Source organism: Schistocerca gregaria, chromosome 1 (assembly GCF_023897955.1).
Source record: "Schistocerca gregaria isolate iqSchGreg1 chromosome 1, iqSchGreg1.2, whole genome shotgun sequence".
NCBI classification, from domain to species: Eukaryota; Metazoa; Arthropoda; class Insecta; order Orthoptera; family Acrididae; genus Schistocerca; species Schistocerca gregaria.
In genome coordinates, this window is record NC_064920.1 from 1,815,614 (window position 1) to 1,841,584 (window position 25,971).

The window sequence follows — 25,971 nt, forward strand, 5'->3', positions numbered from 1 at the left end:
GATCTGTTTGGTGTTACTGACAGCAGCATTAGACTGTTTGCCGATTATTCTGTGGTCTACAGGTTAGTAGTATCACATGAAAGTTGTGAACAAATCATTGAGGATTTGCATAAAATAAATGTGGTGTAATGACTGGCAGTTATCTCTCAATATTAGTAAGTGTATCCTACTGATAACAAGTCAAAAAATCCCCAATAATGTACAAGTGCAAAATAAATGCCCAGTCTTTGGAAGCAGTAAAATCCATAAAGTATCTGGGTGTGACTATTCGAAATAATCTCAAATGGAAAGATCAGATTACACAAGTAGCGAGCAAGGCGAACTCTAGATTGTGCTTTATTGGTAGAATCTTCGATCGATGCAGTCCTTCAACAAAGGAAATTGCTTACAATACATTAGTTCATCCAGTGTTGGAGCATTGTTCATCAGTACGGGACCATTACCAATTGGGTCTGATTCAAGAGATTGAGAAGGTCCAAAGAAGAGTGGTAATATTCATGACTGGTACATTTAGCCATTGTGAGAGAATTAAAAATCTCATAGAAAGTTTGAAGTGGGACACACTTGCAGATAGACGATGTGCCAGATGGAAGGGGCTGCTCACTAAATTCCGAAATATGATCTTTGCTGAGGATGTAGAGCATATATTATTACCACCAACTTTCAAATTACACAATAGTCACCATTCAAAGATAAGGGAAATCAGAGCTCGTACTGACGCGTTCAGACAGTTGTTTTTCCCTCGCATAATCAGTGAGTGGAACAGAGAGAGTGAGGGGGGGGGGGGGGGGGAGGGGGGAATAAGACTTTGGCATGAATTGTGCCCTCTGCCACACACCGCTTGGTGGCTAGCAGAGTATATTTGTAGTGTATATGTAATAGTCAACAGCCAGAGACTGTGGTCATGTGTGTGTGAGTTGCATTTGTGTGAGAGTGAATGGGTATGTTCTACCACCGGCGAAGGCCTTATTGGCTGAAAGCTCATTTTCTGACAGTCATTTCATTGTGCCCATCTGCAACTCCCATCTCTGCTATATGGTGAATAGCAACTATCCTTTTCAATATTGTTACTCCCTGAGTAAGTAAAATTAAAACTTCATAGTGCATAGTTGAAAATTGAGCCTCACTTTTCACAAATGTTTTCTGCAAATAGTTCAATATCTTGAGACTTTGCTATGATCCCATAATTTATCTTGCATATTCTAGTTTCACTGACATTTCTCCATGCAGATTATTCAATTTTTGTTATACATGTAGAATAAAAATGAAAAGGCCCACAACAGATACTATGTTGTGTGGAACTGCAAAGTGATCATTTTACAAGAGCAAACTGCATAAATGGGCCCTCTTTGGAATCAAAGTTTCGCAGATTGTGTTTGGTATCCAAATTAATTATGTAGCTTATTACCTCTTGCCATGCATTAAACAATGGTTTGCATGCATGGACGTAGATTAACCATTAGTGTAAAGTGAACACAAGATGATAATACATATTTGAATAAGAAAATATGTCACTACAACCTAGTCTAACAAAAGTTATGTTATACTTTGTAAGTTTACAAAATAAAAGTACATTTATGCAATTACTAGTTTTTTTTCTTCAATTTTCACAAATCTATTAGTTGTATATAATTTAACAGAAAAATTTTACATTTCATCTTGATTGTGTACTGGCGTGAACTAAGCTAATCTCAAGTTTTGTGGCAGTAAACCTTTTCCTTTATCACATAAAATTCATTGATCAGCTCATTAGATAAAACAGACTATTCTAACAAATCATATTAATGTCATCTTATGTAAATCATTTTAATTTTCTTTCATAAATAGACTCTCATTAAATCAAACAATGGAACTGCAGGTTGGAAAATCAACAGTATTAGGAAGAGGACAGATTGTTGCTCAGGTAAAGACAACATGTTGAGTTAAAGACAGGCACAGTGGAAAAACTGTTACACATTCGTCTTTCAGTCAAAGCTGTCTTCAGAAAACAAAACATACATACAATCATACCACCATGCACATCTCACACACATGACTGCCATTTCCAGCATCTTGGACTGGAATCCAACTGTCACAGTGAATAAAATTAGCAACCTGGAACAGGGTGGGGAAGGAGGAGGGATAACAGGGTAAAGGTAAGGAGACTCAAGAGCATCTTTCAGATAAAGCACAGTTTAAACAGAGTTTGAAAGACTTTTTGATACACAGGTCCTTCTACTCCATAGATTAATATCTTAACAGAGACTGTTAAGCCAGCTTAAGTAAAAATACACTCCTGGAAATGGAAAAAAGAACACATTGACACCGGTGTGTCAGACCCAAGATACTTGCTCCGGACACTGCGAGAGGGCTGTCCAAGCAATGATCACACGCACGGCACAGCGGACACACCAGGAACCGCGGTGTTGGCCATCGAATGGCGCTAGCTGCGCAGCATTTGTGCACCGCCACCGTCAAGTGTCAGCCAGTTTGCCGTGGCATACGGAGCTCCATCGCAGTCTTTAACACTGGTAGCATGCCGCGACAGCGTGAACGTGAACCGTATGTGCAGTTGACGGACTTTGAGCGAAGGCGTATAGTGGGCATGCGGGAGGCCGGGTGGACGTACCGCCGAATTGCTCAACACGTGGGGCGTGAGGTCTCCACAGTACATCGATGTTGTCGCCAGTGGTCGGCGGAAGGTGCACGTGCCCGTCGACCTGGGACCGGACCGCAGCGATGCACGGATGCATGCCAAGACCGTAGGATCCTACGCAGTGCCGTAGGGGACCGCACCGCCACTTCCCAGCAAATTAGGGACACTGTTGCTCCTGGGGTATCGGCGAGGACCATTCGCAACCGTCTCCATGAAGCTGGGCTACGGTCCCGCACACCGTTAGGCCGTCTTCTGCTCATGCCCCAACATCGTGCAGCCCGCCTCCAGTGACGTCGCGACAGGCGTGAATGGAGGGACGAATGGAGATGTGTCGTCTTCAGCGATGAGAGTCGCTTCTGCCTTGGTGCCAATGATGGTCGTATGCGTGTTTGGCGCCGTGCAGGTGAGCGCCACAATCAGGACTGCATACGACCCAGGCACACAGGGCCAACACCCGGCATCATGGTGTGGGGAGTGATCTCCTACACTGGCCGTACACCTCTGGTGATTGTCGAGGGGACACTGAATAGTACATCCAAACCATCATCGAACCCATCGTTCTACCATTCCTAGACCAGAAAGGGAGCTTGCTGTTCCAACAGGACAATGCACGTCCGCATGTATCCCGTGCCACCCAATGTGGTCTAGAAGGTGTAAGTCAACTACCCTGACCAGCAAGATCTCCGGATCTGTCCCCCATTGAGCATGTTTGGGACTGGATGAAGCGTCGTCTCACGCGGTCTGCACGTCCAGCACGAACGCTGGTCCAACTGAGGCGCCAGGTGGAAATGGCATGGCAAGCCGTTCCACAGGACTACATCCAGCATCTCTACGATCGTCTCCATGGGAGAATAGCAGCCTACATTGCTGCGAAAGGTGGATATACACTGTACTAGTGCCGACATTGTGCATGCACTGTTGCCTGTGTCTATGTGCCTGTGGTGCTGTCAGTGTGATCATGTGATGTATCTGACCCCAGGAATGTGTCAATAAAGTTTCCCCTTCCTGGGACAATGAATTCATGGTCTTCTTATTTCAATTTCCAGGAGTGTATCTGTTAGATTTCAGTTTTGACAGCACCTGGTCACAACAGTAGAGATTAGGTGTTTTGTGTATGATAAATTTATTAATAGTGCATAACAATGTTTCATTCTGACAGTGTGTTATTTTTGTAAATATTAGCTGTTCCAGTTTACCACATTGCATTCACCTATCTCCTGACAAATGGTCAGAGTAGTAAGCATTATATTCAAATGTTTTGTTATACTTTCTGACATGTTCCACACTCATGACTATCAGCTCATTTTTTGGGTCTTTGGAACAAAAACTGAATCCAATCTAATCTAATATTTTGGCATAGCATGCAGGGACTAGAAGGCAGCATGGCAAGATTGCCACCAGGCACAGCTGTGGTTGGCTGAGAGGCAGGGAGGTGCATCGGGAGGGATGAGGCGAGCAGAAAAGGAGAGGGGTAGGAAAAGGGAAATACGAGTGGGTCCATTGGCAGAGGGCAGCAAAAAATGAGTGAGGGGCCATGAACAGAGAGGAGGTTGTAGGACAGAGGTGGCTGAAACTCTTGGGTGGAGGGTGTGGTAACAGTAGGTTACCATAGGTTGAGGATGAGATAGTTTTAGGAGTGAAGAATGTATTGTAAGGATCACTCCCACCTGCAGAGTTCAGAAAATCTGGTGGCAGAAGGGAGGATTCAGATGGCCTGGGTTGTAAAGCAGCCATTGAAATCAAGCATGTTATGTTCAGCCACACTTTGTGTGACAGGGTGGCCTACTTTGCTCTTGGTCACAGTTTGGTGGTGGCCATTCATCCTGGTGGTCAACTGGTTGGGTGTAATTGTACTAATATAAAAATCTGTGCGAGATTGCAACTGAGATGGTATATGACAATGCTGCTTTCAAAGGTGGCTTGGCCATTGATGGGATAGGACAAGCCTGTGAAAGGATTAGAATAGGAAATACTAAGTGGATGGATTGGGCAGGTGTTGCACCTGGATCATCCACAGGGATGTGGTCACGTCTCCCAGTCCATACAGCCATACAACTGCAATCCTTCCCCCAACTAAACACCCCCTGGTCACTTTCTAGGAATTCCTTACCTCCAGCTTGGCCTCACCATCCTTCCCCAGGACCCTTCCTAAGAACACCAACCTTTCAGCTGAAGGAAGGACAGCTATACACAAACTTGTAGCAAATTCTGACCTAATCATCCTACCAGCATACAAAGGTTCCACCACTATTGTTAAGAATTGCAGTGATTACCTGTGGGAAGACCTCTGTCAATTATCTTACTCCTTCACCTGCAAACTAGGCCAGAGTGTCCCCACATCAAAAGTCCAACATAACCTCCAATCTCTGCCTAACACCTTAGGCTCTTTCCAGAACCTCTCCCCAGAATCTGTTTCCTCCTCATACTAATGACACATTGCACACCCATCTCCTACATGCTCCCCAAAACTCACAAATCCACTGTTCCACTGTAGCTGGTTATTGCACCTGCACTGATAGAATTTTGCCTCTCATTGGTCCAATCAATTGCCCAAAATCTAGCCTCCCACATCAAAGATGCCAGCCAATTCCTTCACCAACTTTCCACCATCCCAACCCCTTGATCTCCTGGATCTCTAATTGTCACTGTTGATGCTGCTTTCCTATACACCAACCTCCATCATGCCCATGGTGTGGCCATTATTAAACACTAGCTTTCCCAGTGTCCTTCAAACATGATGCCCACAACCTCATTCCTCATACATCTTACCAACGTCATCCTAAAACACAACTACGTCTCCTTTCAAGGAAGGTATACGAACAAATCCACCAGCACCCACATGGTGCTTTTCTCTGTCAAACTGTTTATAGGCCATCTAGAGGAAACCTTCCCAGCCTCCCCAAAACCCAAAGCTTCTCTTCAAGGATGATACTTTAATGATCTGGACTCAGGGCCAAGATACCATATCCTCATTTGTTCATGACCTTAACACCTTCTACTGCATCCACTTCAGCTGGTCCTCCTCAACCTAGCATACCACCTTCCTGGATATTGACCACCTCCTATTTGGTGGTTACATCCACATTTCTGTCCATATTAAGCCCACTATCCACCAACAGCACACACATTTCAACAGCTGCCATCCCGTCCCCAACAAATAATATTTCCATATAGTCCAGTCATGTAGGGAGTGCAGTCTCAAGAACTCACTTGCACAGTATGGTGAAGGTCTCACTAAGACTTTCACAGACAGGCATCTCCTACACCTTCATCTGTATGCATACTCCACAAGCCACTCTGTGGTGCATGGTAGGGAGTACCCTTTTCTAGCATGCTTCCTTCCTGGATATTGACCTTCTCCTCTTTGATGGTTCCATTCACATTTCCATCCACATTAAACCCACCATCCCCCAACAACACATGCATTTCAATGGCTGCCGTCCCTTCCACAACAAATAATATTTCTATATAGGTCAGGCACGCAGGGAGTGCAGTGACAAGAACTCCATTGCCCAATATGCTAAAGGTCTCTCAAAGACCTTCACAGATAGGCACTATTTACATCTCCATCTGCACACATACTCCACAAGCCGCTATGCGGTGCACAACGGAGAGTACCCTGTACCACTACTAGGCACTTCCTTTCCTGTCCCTCCTGCAAATATAGTGAGTGAAAAACGACTGTCTATAGTGAAACCCTTATTTTATGTTTTCATGCAATCCAGACTTAAAAAATGCAGAACTGAGGAAAGTGTTTAAACCCCCCAGAATATGAGGAAAACACATGTAATTGGCACATATGATTAAAAATCAGTCCTCTCCAGTACTTTGAAATCTGCGTAAGTGAAGGAAATTAAATGTACAATATAATGTTTATACAACAATTTGAGTACTGAATTTCATCGGTTCTTAAAAAACACAGGTGTGTAACAACTAGTAAAAACTCATAAAAAAATGAAATTGGAATCTGGGTAGAAAGTAATCTAGCATGTTTTCCAATATTCTATGACCACAAATTACAGGTACAAAACACGCATTTTTGAGAGATCATCTTTTGTGCTCATCCGGAAGAAGGCAAAAGTTGATGAACATGTTGAATTAAACCAAACACATCACTGCAGCTAAGTAGTTAAACCATGAGCATAAATGCGGACATCTGCTTAATGAGTTACTTTGTTACCATTAGTGTTATTGTTTAATGCTTTTGTTATGAGCCTCACTTCATATGCTCACCACAGTTAAAATGTTATTTTAGGCTTGAAATGGAGATTTAAAAAAATGAATTTACTCCCCCAGTTGACATTACATGCTTATTACAAGTCAGCTCAGTGAATTTCTGTACACTGTGTAAAATGTAATTTTGAAAGAAAGCTCAGGTGCGACAGTTTCACTTCACACATTATTACTGCCAATATTTATGATCTACAGTGTGTGGTGTGTGAAGTGCAAAGTATGAACATAAATAGCACAGATAGTTGTTGCATCTGTATCATGTCAGATTTGAACACGAAAGTCTTTAAAATGTGCTATCGCAAAACCCTTTTTCTACTTCCGTGTGAAATCTTTGTCAAACCACATCATCTGCATGAAATGTATATTTTCAACACTTCACAAAATTCTTTCACCCCTACCAGCACTCCCATCACTAAAGGGCAACTCCCCTGTCCACACATCCAGTAGGCGAACTCGTTTTACATTTGTTAATGTGGTGTGGTGACTATGCTGAATACTGGGTGACTTAACATGTCACCAGCTAATAAGCACTGGTATCTAGGTGGAAATGGGCAATGTTTTCTTGATTATGACCAATTCTTCAAGACTCACTGTTTGAATTTAAATGTTGATGATTGATATTGTTGCTGAATACAGTACATTTGAAATATGTGTAAAAAGATAAAAAAGGTGAGACTGATTTATAAGTAACACAAGAAAAGGTCGTGGCTGGACCCCTTCGTCATGTATTGGCTCAGTCCACAACACTTTGTGTTGACTGTCTTGTTTTCCCATTACTGCTGCTACCTAGCATTAATTGTATCATATTTGCACGGTGAAGCTAAATGTTGGAAGTTGTGTTGGCAACACACCTCTTTCCTCTTTCACACCTCCCCTCTCCACAACAGCTTAAAATATTCCCTTGACTCTGCCACCGCGCATGATGCGAACCATCTGACTTTTGTGCCACTTATAACCCATTCAGTTTCATCAAATGTCAATAGGAAGAAATTGGACTGAAGTCAAGTAAGACATCGAGTGAGAACTTAGAATTGAAGTCCACCTTACTAGAAATAAATGTAAAATTGGGGATTTTTAGTATAAATCTTCTGGGTTTTTTGCAGGGGCTACAAATTTATGGTGTAGAATAATGAAAAACATAAACCAGAAATGTAAAATCATAGTTCCACTGTACATGCTTCCATGTGGACCCTAATTTCTCATATGTTATCTTAATGGTCCTTATGTGAAATGCGTGTTGGCAGCGGTAGAATGATTCTGCAGTCACCTTCAAATTCTGGTTCTCTGAGTTTTCCAACAGTGTTCATTGAAAAGAACATAAGCTTCCCTCAACATATTCCCACCTGATGTCGAAGCATCTTCAGAATACTTGCATGTTGTTTGAACCTACAGGTGACAAATCTAGCACCCTGTTTAACAGCTTCAACATCTGTCCCACAGACCTAATCTGTAAACATTACTCCTGTACCATTATCTCACACTTCCTCAAAGAACCATCTAAGATGAATGTCTCCATCACCCAATACTACCACAGACAGAAACAACTGTACCATATCCTTCTGTGTTCTGTCACCCACCTAACTTCCAGAACATCCTGAACCTCCATATGCCACTACCAATCCTAACCCCTTGCCACAAGGATCATATCACTGTGTAAGACACATGAGCAAGACCTGTCCAGTCCATCCCCCAGCACTTCCTGTTCCAGTCCTGTCATGGGGTTATCCTACCCCATAGCGGCTGGGCCACCTGTGAAAGCAGCTATGTCATATACCATCTCAGTTGCAATCTCACACAGATTTTTATATTGGTGTGACTACACCCAACCAGCTGGTGTCCAACAGGATGAATGGCCACTGACAAGCTGTGGCCAAGAGCAAAATAGACCACACTGTGACACAACATGCAGCTGAACCTAACATGCTTGATTTCAATGGTTGCTTTACAACCCCGGCCATCTGCATCATTCCCTCCACCACCAGCTTTTCTGAACTACACAGATGGGAGTTATCCTTATAACACAGTCTCTATGTCCAAAATTATCTCAGCCTCAACCTATGGTAACCTACTGTCCCCACAGTCTCCATATAATTATCTCAGCCTCATCCTGTGGTAACCTACTGTCCCCACAGTCTCCTTACAACAATTTCTGCCCACTCTGTCCTATGACCTTCTCCCTGTTCACATCCCCTGCCTCACAACTTTCTGATCCTGTGCCTAGCAGATTCGTCATACCTCCATGTAGTCCCTGCATGCTTCAGGCAGAACCTCTTCCCCCCCACCCCCCTCTCTACTGCCTATCCCTCCCCCTTCCCTGCCTCAGTGCAGAATGCTACTTTTGTTCAAAGTGACATGTATTTCACTCAAAGCTGCTGGAGATGATGGTCATGGGTGTGTCAGGTATGTTTGCTTTTAAGTGTGTGTGGTGTTTTCTTTTCTGAAGAAGGCTTTGGCCAAAAGTTGAATGTGTAACAGTCATTTTGTTGTGCCAGTCATCAAGCCAGCATCTCATCTTTATGGTAAGTAGCAATCAGTCCTTTTGTTAGTATTGTTGATAATTGTTCATAAATCATTTTCATATCTCCCATCAGTAAATTTCATTACTCAGAATATATAAACTTAATAGGCTACATTTAAATCATGTGACAGAATTGTTGATGAACAGTTCTGATTTAGATGTTTTGTCTGATACAGAAATCCTTTAATCATTACCTTTCTTTGAAAAGAGATCTTTAACTTCACACCTGAGGCATAATTTTATTGTGAAAATAGAGAAGTGTGCAAACTGCCATAGAATCATCAGGAAAGGAAATCAGTGGGAGGAATGTCACATTATTTTCATGTGGAATGTTGCAATACAATCTATATAAGGTGTTTGGATATTCCTTTTACAAACTTCTAGGACTTGTAGAGGGGAGGGAGTACATAATGTTTTGTACAGGAACCCATGTCTGGAAATGGCACCCAGTGATGCTATAGAGCTTCAAAGTTACAGGTGCCAGCGCCTGAAAATGTAAGGAAAATGGAAATGCCATAAGGCTAGGGCCTCCCGTCGGGTAGACCGTTCGCCTGGTGCAAGTATTTCGAGTTGACGCCACTTCGGCGACTTGCGTGTCGATGGGAATGAAATGATGATGAAAGACACACAACACCCAGTCATCACAAGGCAGAAAAATCCCAGGCCTCACCGGGAATCAAACCCGGGACCCCGTACATGGGAAGCGAGAACGCTACCACAAGACCACGAGCTGCAGACGAAAATGTAAGGATACACAGGATGATTTTGTGATAATGTTACAAACTTTCAAGGAAGGTGCAGAAGGATAAATATTTCAGTTTGAGTCAGGATCCCTGTACAGGAAACAAGAGTCAAAAGTTATAAGCAAAAATTGTTCTTATACTTCTGACAGTGGAATACTCCCCCCATGAACCATGGACCTTGCCGTTGGTGGGGAGGCTTGCGTGCCTCAGCGATAGAGATAGCCGTACCGTAGGTGCAACCACAACGGAGGGGTATCTGTTGAGAGGCCAGACAAACGTGTTGTTCCTGAAGAGGGGCAGCAGCCTTTTCAGTAGTTGCAGGGGCAACAGTCTGGATGATTGACTGATCTGGCCTTGTAACAATAACCAAAACAGCCTTGCTGTGCTGGTACTGCGAAAAACTGAAAGCAATGGGAAACTACAGCCGTAATTTTTCCAGAGGGCATGCAGCTTTACTGTATGATTAAATGATGATGGCGTCCTCTTGGGTAAAATATTCTGGAGGTAAAATAGTCCCCCATTTGGATCTCCGGGCGGGAACTACTCAAGGGGATGTCGTTATCAGGAGAAAGAAAACTGGCGTTCTACGGGTCGGAGCGTGGAATGTCAGATCCCTTAATCGGGCAGGTAGGTTAGAAAATTTAAAAAGGAAAATGGATAGGTTAAAGTTAGATATAGTGGGAATTAGTGAAGTTTGGTGGCAGGAGGAACAAGACTTCTGGTCAGGTGACTACAGGGTTATAAACACAAAATCAGATAGGGGTAATGCAGGAGTAGGTTTAATAATGAATAGGAAAATAGGAATGCGGGTAAGCTACTACAAACAGCATAGTGAATGCATTATTGTGGCCAAGATAGATACGAAGCCCACACCTACTACAGTAGTACGAGTTTATATGCCAACTAGCTCTGCAGATGACGAAGAAATTGAAGAAATGTATGATCAAATAAAAGAAATTATTCAGATAGTGAAGGGAGACGAAAATTTAATAGTCATGGGTGACTGGAATTTGTCAGTAGGAAAAGGGGGAAAAGGAAACATAGTAGGTGAATATGGATTGGGAGTAACAAATGAAAGAGGAAAACGTCTGGTAGAATTTTGCACAGAGCATAACTTAATCAGAGCTAATACTTGGTTTAAGAATCATGAAAGAAGGTTCTATACATGGAAGAACCCTGGAGATACTGACAGGTTTCAGATAGATTATATAATGGTACAACAGAGATTTAGGAACCAGGTTTTAAATTGTAAGACATTTCCACGGGCAGATGTGGACTCTGATCACAATCTGTTGGTTATGACCTGTAGATTAAAACTGAAGAAACTACAAAAAGGTGGGAATTTAAGGAGATGGGACCTGGATAAACTAAAAGAACCAGAGGTTGTACAGAGTTTCAAGGAGAGCATAAGGGGGCAATTGACAGGAATGGGGGAAAGAAATACAATAGAAGAAGAATGGGTAGCTTTGAGGGATGAAGTAGTGAAGGCAGCAGAGGATCAAGTAGATAAAAAGACGAGGGCTAGTAGAAATCCTTGGGTAACAGAAGAAATATTGAATTTAATTGATGAAAGGAGAAAATATAAAAATACAGTAAATGAAGCAGGCAAAAAGGAATACAAACGTCTCAAAAATGACATCGACAGGAAGTGCAAAATGGCTAAGCAGGGATGGCTAGAGGACAAATGTAAGGATGTAGAGGCTTATCTCACTAGGGGTAAGATAGATACTGCCTACTGGAAAATTAAAGAGACCTTTGGAGAAAAGGGGACCACTTGTATGAATATTAAGAGCTCAGATGGAAACCCGGTTCTAACCACAGAAGGGAAAGCAGAAAGGTAGAAGGAGTATATAGAGGGTCTATACAAGGGCGATGTACTTGAGGACAATATTATGCAAATGGAAGAGGATGTAGATGAAGATGAAATGGGAGATACGATACTGCGTAAAGAGTTTGACAGAGCACTGAAAGACCTGAGTCGAAACAAGGCCCTGGGAGTAGACAACATTCCATTAGAACTACTGACAGCCTTGGGAGAGCCAATCCTCACAAAACTGTACCATCTGGTGAGCAAGATGTATGAGACGGGTAAAATACCCTCAGACTTCAAGAAGAATATAATAATTCCAATCTCAAAGAAAGCAGGTGTTGACAGATGTGAAAATTACTGAACTATCAATGTTGGAACACGTGAGGCAATACTGACCCTACGACTTATCTTAGAAGAAAGATTAAGGAAAGGCAAACCTACATTTCTAGCATTTGTAGATTTAGAGAAAGCTTTTGACAATGTTGACTGGAATACTCTCTTCAAATTCTAAAGGTGCCAGGGGTAAATTACAGGGAGTGAAAGCTATTTACTATTTGTACAGAAAGCAGATGGCAATTATAAGAGTCGAGGGGCACGAAAGGGAAGCAGTGGTTGGGAAGGGAGTCAGACAGGGTTGTAGCCTCTCCCCGATGTTATTCAATCTGTATATTGAGCAAGCAGTGAAGGAAACAAAAGAAAAATTCGGAGTAGGTATTAAAGTCCATGGAGAAGAAATAAAAACTTTGATGTTCGCCGATGACATCGTAATTCTGTCAGAAACAGCGAAGGACTTGGAAGAGCAGTTGAACGGAATGGATAGTGTCTTGAAAGGAGGATATACGATGACCATCAACAAAAGTAAAACGAGGATAATGGAATGTAGTCGAATTAAGTCGGGTGATGCTGAGGGAATTAGATTAGGAAGTGAGACACTTAAAGTAACAAAGGAGTTTTGCTATTTAGGGATCAAAATAACTGATGATGGTCGAAGTAGAGAGGATATAAAATGTAGACTGGAAATGGCAAGGAAAGCGTTTCTGAAGATGAGAAATTTGATAACATCGAGTATAGATTTAAATGTCAGGAAGTCATTCCTGAAAGTATTTGTATGGAGTGTAGCCATGTATGGAAGTGAATCATGGACGATAAATAGTTTGGACAAGAAGAGAATAGAAGCTTTCGAAATGTGGTGCTACAGAAGAATGCTGAAGATTAGATGGGTAGATCACATAACTAATGAGGAAGTATTGAATCGGATTGGGGAGAAGAGAAGTTTGTGGCACAACTTGACCAGAAGGAGGGATCGGTTGGTAGGACATGTTCTGAGGCATCAAGGGATCTCCAATTTAGTATTGGAGGGCAGCGTGGAGGGTAAAAATCGTGTAGGGGGACCAAGAGATGACTACACTAAGCAGATTCAGAAGGATGTAGGTTGCAGTAGGTACTGAGAGATGAAGAAGCTTGCACAGGATAGAGTAGCATGGAGAGCTGCATCAAACCAGTTTCAGGACTGAAGACCACAATAACAACAACAACAGTGGAATACTTGTACCGGTACTGTTGTTGCTAAGACTGTTGGATCGACAATTTTCAGAGGAGGTAGCAAGGACCAAAACAAGGAAAATTTTCTAGTAAACATGGGCTCTAAAATACATATCTTAGAGCTATGAGCACTTGTTCAATAAAGGAGAGGACACTAACAAAGATGAATAAGCACTCATTGCTCCTCAGGCCTGTGCATGTTTAATAGGAATTTTTTCTTGTTTTAGTCCATACTACCAGCTTTGAAAGTTGTATACTCTACATTCTTAGCAACAACAGTATCAATACATGTATTTAACTGTCAAAGGTATTAGAATAATTTTTACTTGTAACTTTCAACTCATTCTTTTTCGAACCAGGAAACCTTACCTCAGATTGATGCATCTATCTGTCTCCATCATCTTTGAAAGTTTATAACATCAGCACACAATCACCCTCTATATACACATGTTTACAGGTGCCAGCACCTATAACTTTAACACTCTGTAACAGTAGTGTACAAACTACAACAGAAGGGCAAGGAAAATTTTCAGAGAATTACCAGTAATAAAAAGGATGCAGACCACAGTTCACATACAACAGAGGAAATTTTGTGCAATAGACTACTAGGTGACTAATTTATATATCTTGAAGTATAATCTCAAGCACTTATTAATAGATAAATGCTGCTATTCAGTATAAGACTTCAAATTTTAATGATCCCCCTGTAAAACTGCTAGTTTACAAAATCTTAAGCTTGCTTTTGCAACAGAAAAATGGTATTTTGTGAATCGTACTTTTTATATAAATGTATGTCTTTATATTCTTCTAGTAATAGAAGTAGGCTATTGTATCTCACCATGTACGTAAACTAATGTTATGACAATATCTCAAAACTGATTGTTATATGAAAAGCAAACAGATAAATTAGTGAACAGTGAAATGCTACAAGTCTTATTGGTACACTCTGCTGATCTGATAGTTGCCGACAAAAAATTCCACTAGAATTGTTAATGATACTCGTATCAACACTTTTAGATCACAGCTGTGTATAGTATAATGGTCCATCTTCCTGTCCTAATTGACAAATGTTGATGAAGCTTTTGATAGCTCTGTCAGTCTTGTTTCTACTATGTTTAATAGGTGCTGTTCTAAAGTATTAAAAAGACAGAAGGGAAAATCAAACAAAATTAATCACAAAAGTTTATATCAATGGTTTACACATGTCCTCAAAAAATTAAGAACACAGGTTCTTTATCTCTGTATCATATGAAAGAACAGTGAAGAAGATGGACATCAGTACCTTCTACTAAGCAAAAGGTACTGATTTGCAATTATAAAACAAAAATCAATGCCAAATAATAACTATATTCAGCAATCATAAAATGAATGCAAGGGTGCTTGGAGAATTACAAAAGTGAAACTGAAAGAGTACTTGCTTGACCACTGCTTCTATTCTGTTTCCGAGTTTTTAGGGTACCAGAAAAGTGTAGTATAATTGCTCAAATATCCTTAATAAGTCTATCATTTTATTTTATTATATTAAATGTGTCATCAATATTCAACATGTATTGAATAATTTTTAATTATTTGTCCTTTCAAAATAACAATGTGTATGATGATGTATATACTGTACCAACCTGACTTGTCCTACATCGTTTGTGCAAAATATGTACCTAAACACGATTTACAGGACCAATAAAGAAATACAAATACAACTAATACTAGTAGAACCACTTGTGATACTCCAATATCACACCAAATGCAATGAATAACTTCTTTATTAATTCTGGCAACAAAGGACACCCAACTCAACAAAATAACAATTTTAAATCAGGCATTAATAAACATTTTGAAAAAACAAAGTTATTCATACTCTACAATAAATCTGCAACATGCACATTAAAGTGGACACAAACTGCTATAACTGAAGTTGCAGTAACTCTTGCAAAATGCAGCAACTCAAAAAAGCAGAAGACTTGTATGGTCTGTCAAATTTTGTTATTGAGAAGATAGTGGACATTATACTACAACCACTCCATGTACTAGTAAGTTTGATTTTCACGAGATGGTTTTTTTTTTTCCCAAGCCTGCTTAAAGATTACAGGAGTTATACCTCTACATAGAAAAAGAAACAAATCATGCATTGATAAGTACCATCCTGTTTTATTGTACAAATATTTTCGAAAATAATAAAGTGTTGCATGTGCTAACAAATTTACAATCATTTCACCTGCAATAAAACACAGGAAAATATTCAATATGGCTTCAGAGAAAATTCATCAACACTGAAAGCTGTTGACAATGTTGCTTCAACAGTACTCAGTTCCTTTGAAGCAAAATCATCTGTTATTGCACTTCTACTCTATGAGTAGAGAGATTCTAATAGATAAACTGAGGTGCTGTTTCATTTGAGGTTCAGAACTATAGTCTCCCAGTACCACGCCACATAAATCTGTTCTGTTTGCGGATGTCATCACTTTCATTGCAACTGAGAGTGACATACGTGATCTAAAGGAACAAAGTTCAGCCAACCTAACAATTTCTAGTAACTTGTTTAAAGACAATGAATTAACTGTAAACTAAAATAAAACTTAAAATGTAATTTTTAGCAATATTATGAAAAGGATAGTTGCTTCTCACCATACTTCAGAGATACTGAATTGCAGATAGGCAGAACAAATAAAACCACCAAAAGTGAGCTTTAGGGAAGGGGCTATGTGAGTAAGGGCAATTGGGAGTATTAACAAAGACTGAGGCCATGAGAGTTACAGGAATATACAATATATTGAAGGGGGAGTTTCCACTTGTGCATTTCAGAAAATCTAATCTGTGTTGGGAAGGATTCAGATGCACAGGCTTTGAAACAGTCATTAAATGGAGAATGTCATGTTCAGTGGCGTGCTCAGCATTGGGTTGGCCCAGCTGTTTGTTGCCTCCAGTTTGTCAGTGGCCATTCATGAGGACAGACATTTTGTTGGTTGTCATGCCCATGTACAATGCAGGACAGTGGCTGCTGCTTGTCTTGTAGATCACCTGACTGGTTTCACAGGTAGCCCTGCCTTTGATGGGATAGGTGATGCTTGTGACCGGACTAGAGTAGATGGTGGTGGGAGGAAGTATGGGACAGATCTCACATCTAGTTTTATTACAGCGATCTGAGCCATGAGGTAAGGGGTTGGGAGCAGGGGTGGATGAAGATATTGTGTATGTTCAGTGAGCAGCAGAATACCACTTTGGGACAGGTGGGAAGTATAGCTGGTAGTATATTTTTCACTTCAGGGCACAATGAGAGATTGTGGAAACCCTGGTGGAGAATGTGATTCAGTTGCTCTGGACCTGGGTAGTACTGAGTCATGAGGGGAATGCTCCTCTGTGGCTGAACTGTGGGACTTTGGTACGTGATGGGTGACTGGAGGGATGGGGTACAGCAGATCTGTTTTTGTATGAGGTTGGGAGGGTAATTATAGTCTGTGAAGGCCTCAGCGAGATCCATACTGTATTTCGAGAGGGACCACTTGTCACTACAGATTCAATGGCCATGGGTGGCTTGGCTGTATGGAAGAGATTTCTTGGTATGGAATGGGTAAATTCAGGGGCATGAGATATCCTACATGCAGGATGATTTACAATGTTACTTCACAATGTGTTTGTGATCTTTTAAATAACTTGCTGCAGACATGACTTTCTTTCAAATAGCACTTTTACTCATCATATTCTTTACAACATTCTACAGCACAATTACAACTTTCCAACTTGTTCCAGTATGTGTAAACCTCCACACACAAGTCAACACACTGTGTGTACTTCCCATCAACCACCAGAAAGCAAAGAGCAACAGACATAATATAGACAGCAAAGAGAATTCAACAGTGACAAAGTAGTTACTTAACAGCAATTGTTTCTTCAGTTAATTTGAAAGTTTGAACAAACAGTATTGATGATAACAACTTAAGATATATTTACATAATAGAAAAATTAAGTATTGTACATAATATTATTTTTATGCCATTTATGTTCAAGTGGATATTTATTACATTCTGTTTACAACTAAAAATCACTTGTATAATGATGCAATTGCTGATTAATCTTTATAGCATTGCATAGTGAATTTATAGGATGTGCTGTGTTGTTTACTTAATGGTGACAGTGTATCATTTATCAACTCCATTACAAGATGATACTGTGTTTCTGTAAGACCTGAAACCAAACTGTTGTTTACAAAGAAGATTGTACTTTGTTAAGTACCCTAAAATTGAATTTCTATGTTTTCTAGGTAACCATACTTATGTAGAGGGAAGAATTTTGGATGCTTTTCTGTCTCTCGGAAGAAACCTATAGTGAAAGATTTATTTATGATGCACACTAAAATGTCTTTGGTACTGAGATGTTTTATTTTTTCACCAACTACGACATGGTTGCATATACAAACAGTGATCCAACACTGTCAAATGTTTTTTATTCCAGTCTTTGAACACACTATGAATTCTTTAGACGGTGAATGGTTTCAGTCCGTAATGACCATCCTCAATCTATAATATAAAAAAACATATACACCTAGTGAGCAGTGTGTCTTTCAAAATAATACAGCAATATGTGTCACAATATACTATCATACAACCAGGGAGATGTACAAAAAAATAGTAAAACATACCTTTTTTACACCATGTCCTAAAGTGATAAGACAAAATGGCACTGTCAAAACATAATATAATCAGCATAGTATTGTCATATAGATCGAAAATAAGGTGTAGAATAGGCCACATCATCCACACAGTCATTATTGCAACTGGCTACTGAAGTACAGTAGATACCAGAAATCTTTTTGCGTACAACATCCCTAGATGTCACTACTGTCGGCTTAGATGTTGTCATCATTTATACAAAAAACATAATCTGGTTAAAACACATTATGTAAAATACATGTAGTAAACTTTTAAAATTGATAACTATCATAGAAACTAAACTGTGATACATTAAAAGATGAATACAGTTACCCATATACACTCCTGCAAATTGAAATAAGAACACCGTGAATTCATTGTCCCAGGAAGGGGAAACTTTATTGACACATTCCTGAGGTCAGTTACATCACGTGATCACACTGACAGAACCACAGGCACATAGACACAGGCAACAGAGCATGCACAATGTCGGCACTAGTACAGTGTGTATCCACCTTTCACAGCAATGCAGGCTGCTATTCTCCCATGGAGACGATCGTAGAGATGCTGGATGTAGTCCTGTGGAACGGCTTGCCATGCCATTTCCACCTGGCGCCTCAGTTGGACCAGCGTTCGTGCTGGACGTGCAGACCGCGTGAGACGACGCTTCATCCATTCCCAAACATGCTCAATGGGCGACAGATCCGGAGATCTTGGTGGCCAGGGTAGTTGACTTACACCTTCTAGAGCACGTTGGGTGGCACAGGATACATGCGGACGTGCATTGTCCTGTTGGAACAGCAAGTTCCCTTGCTGGTCTAGGAATGGTAGAACGATGGGTTCGATGACGGTTTGGATGTACCGTGCACTATTCAGTGTCCCCTCGACGATCACCAGAGGTGTACGGCCAGTGTAGGAGATCGCTCCCTACACCATGATGCTGGGTGTTGGCCCTGTGTGCCTCGGTCGTATGCAGTCCTGATTGTGGCGCTCACCTGCACGGCGCCAAACAAGCATACGACCATCATCGGCACCAAGGCAGAAGCAACTCTCATCGCTGAAGATGACACGTCTCCATTCGTCCCTCCCGCATGCCCACTATACGCCCTCGCTCAAAGTCCGTCAACTGCACATACGGTTCACGTCCACGCTGTCGCGGCATGCTACCAGTGTTAAAGACTGCGATGGAGCTCCGTATGCCACGGCAAACTGGCTGACACTGACGGCGGCGGTGCACAAATGCTGCACAGCTAGCGCCATTCGACGGCCAACACCGCGGTTCCTGGTGTGTCCGCTGTGCCGTGCGTGTGATCATTGCTTGTACAGCCCTCTCGCAGTGTCCGGAGCAAATATGGTGGATCTGACACACCGGTGTCAATGTGTTTTTTTTTCCATTTCCAGGAGTGTAAAATTATTAAAAGGAAATATATGAATAGAATAGGAACGATCCTTTTTATGGTGAATTTACGGTCGACAGTTAATATATGTATGATACTGCCTGTAGCAACCTATAAATTGCCTATGAAAGATAAAATGTCTATATGACAGCTGAAAAAAGAACAGATCAATGATAAGCACTCTCTGTTGAGCCAGCCGCCGGGATGTTATTTAGGCATGCACCGATCATAAGAACTTACCCACTAGAGGGCTTTACATACAACATGCTATATCTCCCACAGGAAACTTTTAAACAACATATTAACAGTCAATAAATAAAATTATGTAGTCTGGTTATACATTCAATGAATAGGTAGGACATAATTAGTTACAGGATTAGTGTGATTAATGTATGGAAGTAAGGCAAATGCCTACAGTTCTCAACATAAATCATCAAGTAAGGCTAGGTATAAATATGCGACACATTATTTGGCTATTGTAGTATACTATCAAACAAAGCAAAGGCATTGGGCACAAAATCTCTTTGTCCATTGAGCATCCCTAGTGGGCTCATGCTTTTTTGCCTTGTAAATCTCCAACTCTTCCAACAAGTCAAGAGCGCCACCCTTCTCTGCCCTGTGTAGAATACGCATACAACTCTCGATATTGCCTAGGGTGTGGCCAGTTTCTGCCAAATGCATTCCCAATGCACGTTTTGTTATGTGCCTGCAAATGTTTCCTGAATCTAATTTTAAACGAATGGCCAGTTTGACTGACGTAAAATTTGTTACAACTACTACAAACAATTTTGTAAACCCCAGAGCCATCAAATTTATCAGATCCTTACTCAAACTATGTTTTACACAGAGTTTCAGAGTGTTGTTAACTTCAAAACCACACCTAACATTAAATTTATTCAAACACTTTTCTATTTGTTGTGACATTTTTCTGTAAAATCTCATTGGAATAATTTCCAGATTATCTTTATTCTTTCTTTTTTCTACATGATTGTGGATCTGCCTATCATTTGCTTTCTGTTTTTTTTTGTCCTATTGTATGGGCACATAACATCTTTAGGTGAGAAACCATTGGCTACTGCAATTTGCCTTAACATACAAAGTTTTTGGCGTATGTCCATGTCAGCCAATGGTCATCTAAAAAGTCAGTGGATCATAGAGATGATAAAGGCCTTTTATATTGTGGCAGATGGCATGAACTTGCTCCAATAATAATATCTGTAAGTGTAGGCTTTCTAAAAATTGGAAATTCATGTCTGTTATCAAGCTTCTTATTGGTAAGGTCTAAATAGTGAATGGAGCCTGGTTCTTCTATGTCTGTAGTAAACAGTAGTTTGGTGCATGCTGCCTATGGCTTGCGCCAATGCTGTAACCTCATTCTCGTTCCCCTCTAACAACAACAAGATGTCATCGACATAACATTTATTATATATATTCTTGTCTTTCAGTCATGGAAACATAGCAAAGAACTTACATTCCAAGTCGTTCATGAAAACATATGCTAACGTACCTATCCGAAGACCATCTTTGTGTTGATATATTTTGCCATTGAATGTAAAATAGTTATAATTTAAAGCAAATTCTAAAAATTCTATTAATTCTAAGTATTCTGCAATACTAATCTTGTTATGAGTTAGCAGATTATGATTAATAATCTAAATTGTTTCCTCCATTGGAACACTACTGTATTGGGTTTTTACATCTAGGGAAGCTAGTGTGGCATTATTTGGAATATGTATATCTTTAATCGCATTGGCACGGTCAGAACAGTTTTTCACCCCAAAACTGGAAGAGAAAGTGTACGATGCTTTAGGTTTGTTGTTAAGAAACTTATTTAGTTTACAACATGGAGATGACAAATTGTTAACAATTGGACGGACTGGGTTTTTTCTTCTTTATGTATCTTAACCTGCGATCTCCGTTGGGGGAGCTTGGGATTCATCATTTTTAGCGATTTCTTTTCATAATCGTTAAGCAGAAATTGGTAGCTGTCTATCTTTTTCCATAAATCCATTTGGAACTTCTGTTTTGGGTCTTTGTGAACTTCTATTTTTCATTTTCAGAGAAGAATTCCTCTGGTTTTTTAATATAGTCCTCTTCATATATAAAGAGGGCTGTATTACTGTCATCTGTACAAATGACCATTGCCTTGTCTTTTTCTAACTTAGTATTAAGATCTTTTAAGATATGATTTTCATGGTTGATGGCATTAGAAGAGTTACACTGACTGGCTAAACACGGCTGTGTCCGCAACTTCTAGTTTTGTCATATTATCTGCTGCACACGCCATTTTAGTTTTGACTATGGCTCTTATAATGTTTCGATTACTAGGATTAGGAGTGACATTATGTTCTAAACCTTTATTTAGCAGAGTATTTTCGTCCTCATTCAATTCGATATTTGTCAAGTTAGCTACTCTATCATAAAAGCGATGTTGTCCAATGCCATCCTTACTTTTTACAACATTAGTCTTCTAACGCTTTAGCAATGTGCCTAACTTTTTGTTAGGCCTCTTCTCTAATCTTTAAACATTAATCCTTACTCTGCTAGAAATTTCAGAGTACTAGACAGTTCGTTACTTATTTATTTATTTTATTTTTTATTTATTTATTCCTTCAAATCCTATATGTATAGAATATATACAAGGATATTGGACAAGGTTGGGTATTTACAAGATAGAATTACTAATGTAAATAGAAAGCGCCTTTACTTAGCAAGTCTTTGTGTTTATATGATACTCGTAATTGTTCCCTAATCCAGTTCCTCTAACTTTTGGCTTTGATGACCAAGGCGAGGGCTGACCATTGTTTAATGTTCCATTTCACATAATTCAGTGTGACACCTGCTGCTAGACACTGCTTATTGAATCTGATATTCATTACCTAGTACTGATTTTTTGCTTCAGTTTAAACAGCCTTTTGACTTTGTTGTAAGCCAGCCAGGGCACTAGTTTTACCAAATGCAACATGGTCGCATATACAAACAGTGATCCAATACTGTCAAATTTTTTTTATTCCAGTCTTTGATCACAGTACGAATTCTTTAGATGATGACTGGTTTCAGTCCATAATGACCATCCTCAGATCTATAATATACAAATATATACAACTAGTAAGCAGAGTGTTTTTGAACATAATACAGCAATACGTATCACAATATACTATAAATAAAATAGAAAGAAACTTCCACATGCGAAAAATATATTAAAAACAAAGATTCCAAGACTTACCAAGCGGGAAAGCGCCGGTAGATAGGCACAATGAATAAAACACACAAACCTATAATGCAACCAGGTTGATAAAACGGTAAAACATACCTTTTTTACACCATGTCCTAAAGCGATAAGGACATAATGGTATCATCAAATAGTACACAGAACCACAATCATCTAGAAAAAAGAAAGAATAAAGACAACCTGAAAACTATTCCAATGAAATTTTATGCAAAAATGTCACAACAAATAGAAAAATGTTTGAATGAATTTAATGTTAGATGTGGTTTTCAAGTTAACAACACTCTGAAACTCTGTGTAAAACATAGTTTGAGTAAGTATCTGGGAAATTTGATGACTCTGGGGTTTACATGATCGTTTGTAGTAGTTGTGACAAATTTTACATCCATCAAACTGGCCATACTTTTAAAATTAGCAGGCACATAACAAAACGTGCATTGGTAATGCACCTGGCAGAAACCGGCCACACCCTAGGCAATATCAAGAGTTGTATGCGTATTCTACGCGGGGCTGAGGAGGGTCGCATTCTTGACTTGCTGGAGGAGTTTGAGTTTTACAAAGTGAAAAAGCATGAAAGTGCTCAACAGACAGAGTGATTTTGTGCCCATTGTCTATTTTGTTTTGTTTGATAACATACTATGATAACCAAATAATGCCTTGCGTATTTATACCTAGCCTTACTTGATGATTTATGTCAAGAACAGTAGGCATTTGCCTTACTTCCATACGTTAATTGCACTAATCCTGTAACTAATTATGTCCTACCTATTCATTGAATGTATAACCAGACTACATAATTTTATTTATTGGCTGTTAATATGTTGTTTAGAAGTTTCCTGTGGGAGATATATCACGTTGTATGTAAAGCCCCCTAGGGGTAAGTGCTTAAGATCGGTGCACGCCAAAATAACATCCTGGTGGCCGAACCAACAGAGGCCGCTGATCATTGATCTGTTCTTTTTTCAGCTGTCATATAGACATTTTATCTTTCATAGGCAAATTATAGGTTGCTACAGACCATGTAATATATATATGAAATCCGAAATGAGATCCATCCTTCATGAAATCCTCCCCACTCCACCAAGAGTGTCTTTCCGCCATCCACCTAACCTTCGTAACCTCTTGGTTCATCCCTATGAAATCCCCAAACCACCTTCCCTACCCTCTGGCTCCTACCCTTGCAACCGCCCCCGGTGTAAAACCTGTCCTATGCACCCTCCCACCACCACCTACTCCAGTCCTGTAACCCGGAAGGTGTACACGATCAAAGGGAGAGCCACGTGTGAAAGCACCCACGTGATTTACCAACTGACCTGCCTGCACTGTGACGCTTTCTATGTGGGAATGACCAGCAACAAACTGTCCATTCGCATGAATGGACACAGGCAGACAGTGTTCGTTGGTAATGAGGATCACCCTGTGGCTAAACATGCCTTGATGCACGGCCAGCACATGTTGGCACAGTGTTACACCGTCCGAGTTATCTCGATACTTCCCACCAACACCAACCTATCCGAACTCCGGAGATGGGAACTCGCCCTTCAGTATATCCTCTCTTCTCGATATCCGCCAGGCCTCAACCTCCGCTAATTTCAAGTTGCCGCCGCTCATACCTCACCTGTCTTTCAACAACTTCTTTGCCTCTGAACTTCCGCCTCGACTGACATCTCTGCCAAGGCCTTTAAATATGTCTGCTTGTGTCTGTGTATGTGCGGATGGATATGTGTATGTGTGTGTGTGTGTGTGTGTGTGTGTGTGTGTGCGATTGTACACCTGTCCTTTTTTTCCCCTAAGGGAAGTCTTTCCGCTCCCGGGATTGGAATGACTCCTTACCCTCTCACTTAAAACCCACATCCTTTCGTCTTTCCCTCTCCTTCCTGAAGAAGCAACCATCGGTTGCGAAATCTAGTAATTTGTGTGTGTGTTTGGGTGTTTTGTTCATGTTCCTGTCTGCCGGCGCTTTCCCGCTTGGTAAGTCTTGGAATCTTTGTTTTTAATATATTTTTCCCATGTGGAAGTTTCTTTCTTCCACATGGGAAAATATATTAAAAACAAAGATTCCAAGACTTACCAAGCGGGAAAGAGCCGGCAGACAGGTACAATGAACAAAACGCACAAACACACACACAGAATTACTAGCTTTCGCAACCGATGGTTGCTTCTTCAGGAAGGAGAGGGAAAGACGAAAGGATGTTGGTTTTAAGGGAGAGGGTAAGGAGTCATTCCAATCCTGGGAGCGGAAAGACTTCCCTTAGGGGGAAAAAAAAGGACAGGTGTACACTCGCGCGCACACACACACACACACACACACACACACACACACACATATCCATCCGCACATACACAGACACAAGCAGACATATTTAAAGGCCTTTAAATATGTCTGCTTGTGTCTGTGTATGTGCGGATGGATATGTATGTGCGGATGGATATGTGTGTGTGTGTGTGTGTGTGTGTGTGTGTGTGTGTGCGAGTGTACACCTGTCCTATTTTTTCCCCCTAAGGTAAGTCTTTCCGCTCCCGGGATTGGAATGACTCCTTACCCTCTCCCTCAAAACCCACATCCTTTCATCTTTCCTTTTCCTTCCTTCCACATGGGAAGGAGGAAAAAAGGAAGAAACTTCCACATGGGAAGGGGGAAAAAAGGATAGGTATATACTCGCACACATACACGCACACATACACACACACACACACACACATACACACACACACACACACACACACACATCCATATGTCTGCTTGTGTCTGTATATGTATGGAAGGATATTTTTTGTACATCTCCCTAGTTGTATGATAGTATATTGTGATACGTATTGCTGTATTATGTTGAAAGACACACTGCTCACTAGGTGCACAAATCTGTAAATTACATATCTCAGGATGGTCATTATGGACTGAAACCGGTCATCATCTAAAGAAATCATATTGTGATCAAAGACTGGAATAAAAAACATTTTACAGTACTAGATCAATGTTCGTATACGCGACCATATCGCTGTTGGTGAAACTAATGCAGTGACTGTCTTATGACAGAGTCAAAAGGCTCTGTAAACCGAAGCAAAAAATCAGTACTGAGGTTATGAATATCAGATTCAATAAGCAGTGTCTTGCAGCAGGTGTCAACTGAATTATGCAAAACTGAACATTAAACAACAGTCAGCCCTCGCTTTGGTAATCAAAGCCAAAGGTGAGAGGAACTGGATTAGAGCCCAATTAC

At 40.5% G+C, this 25,971-nt stretch overlaps 1 protein-coding gene across 4 annotated transcripts in view; it reads left to right on the forward strand.

The window, feature by feature from the left end:
- The window catches only part of LOC126318743 (mitochondrial import receptor subunit TOM22 homolog), a 131,013-nt gene that overhangs the window by 52,265 nt on the left and 52,777 nt on the right, over positions 1–25,971 (forward strand). The window contains exon 4 of one of the 4 annotated variants that reach the window (XR_007557718.1): positions 14,604–14,780. The exons of 2 other annotated variants lie outside the window; for them this stretch is intronic. Coding sequence is in view for 1 of the 2 variants with exons in the window: in XM_049993515.1 (XP_049849472.1) it covers positions 17,737–17,754 (18 nt within the window). In the remaining variant the exon portion in view is untranslated. Of the gene's footprint in view, positions 1–14,603; positions 14,781–17,736; positions 17,987–25,971 lie in introns of those variants that run through there. One more of the 4 variants, XM_049993515.1, reaches the window with a different exon arrangement.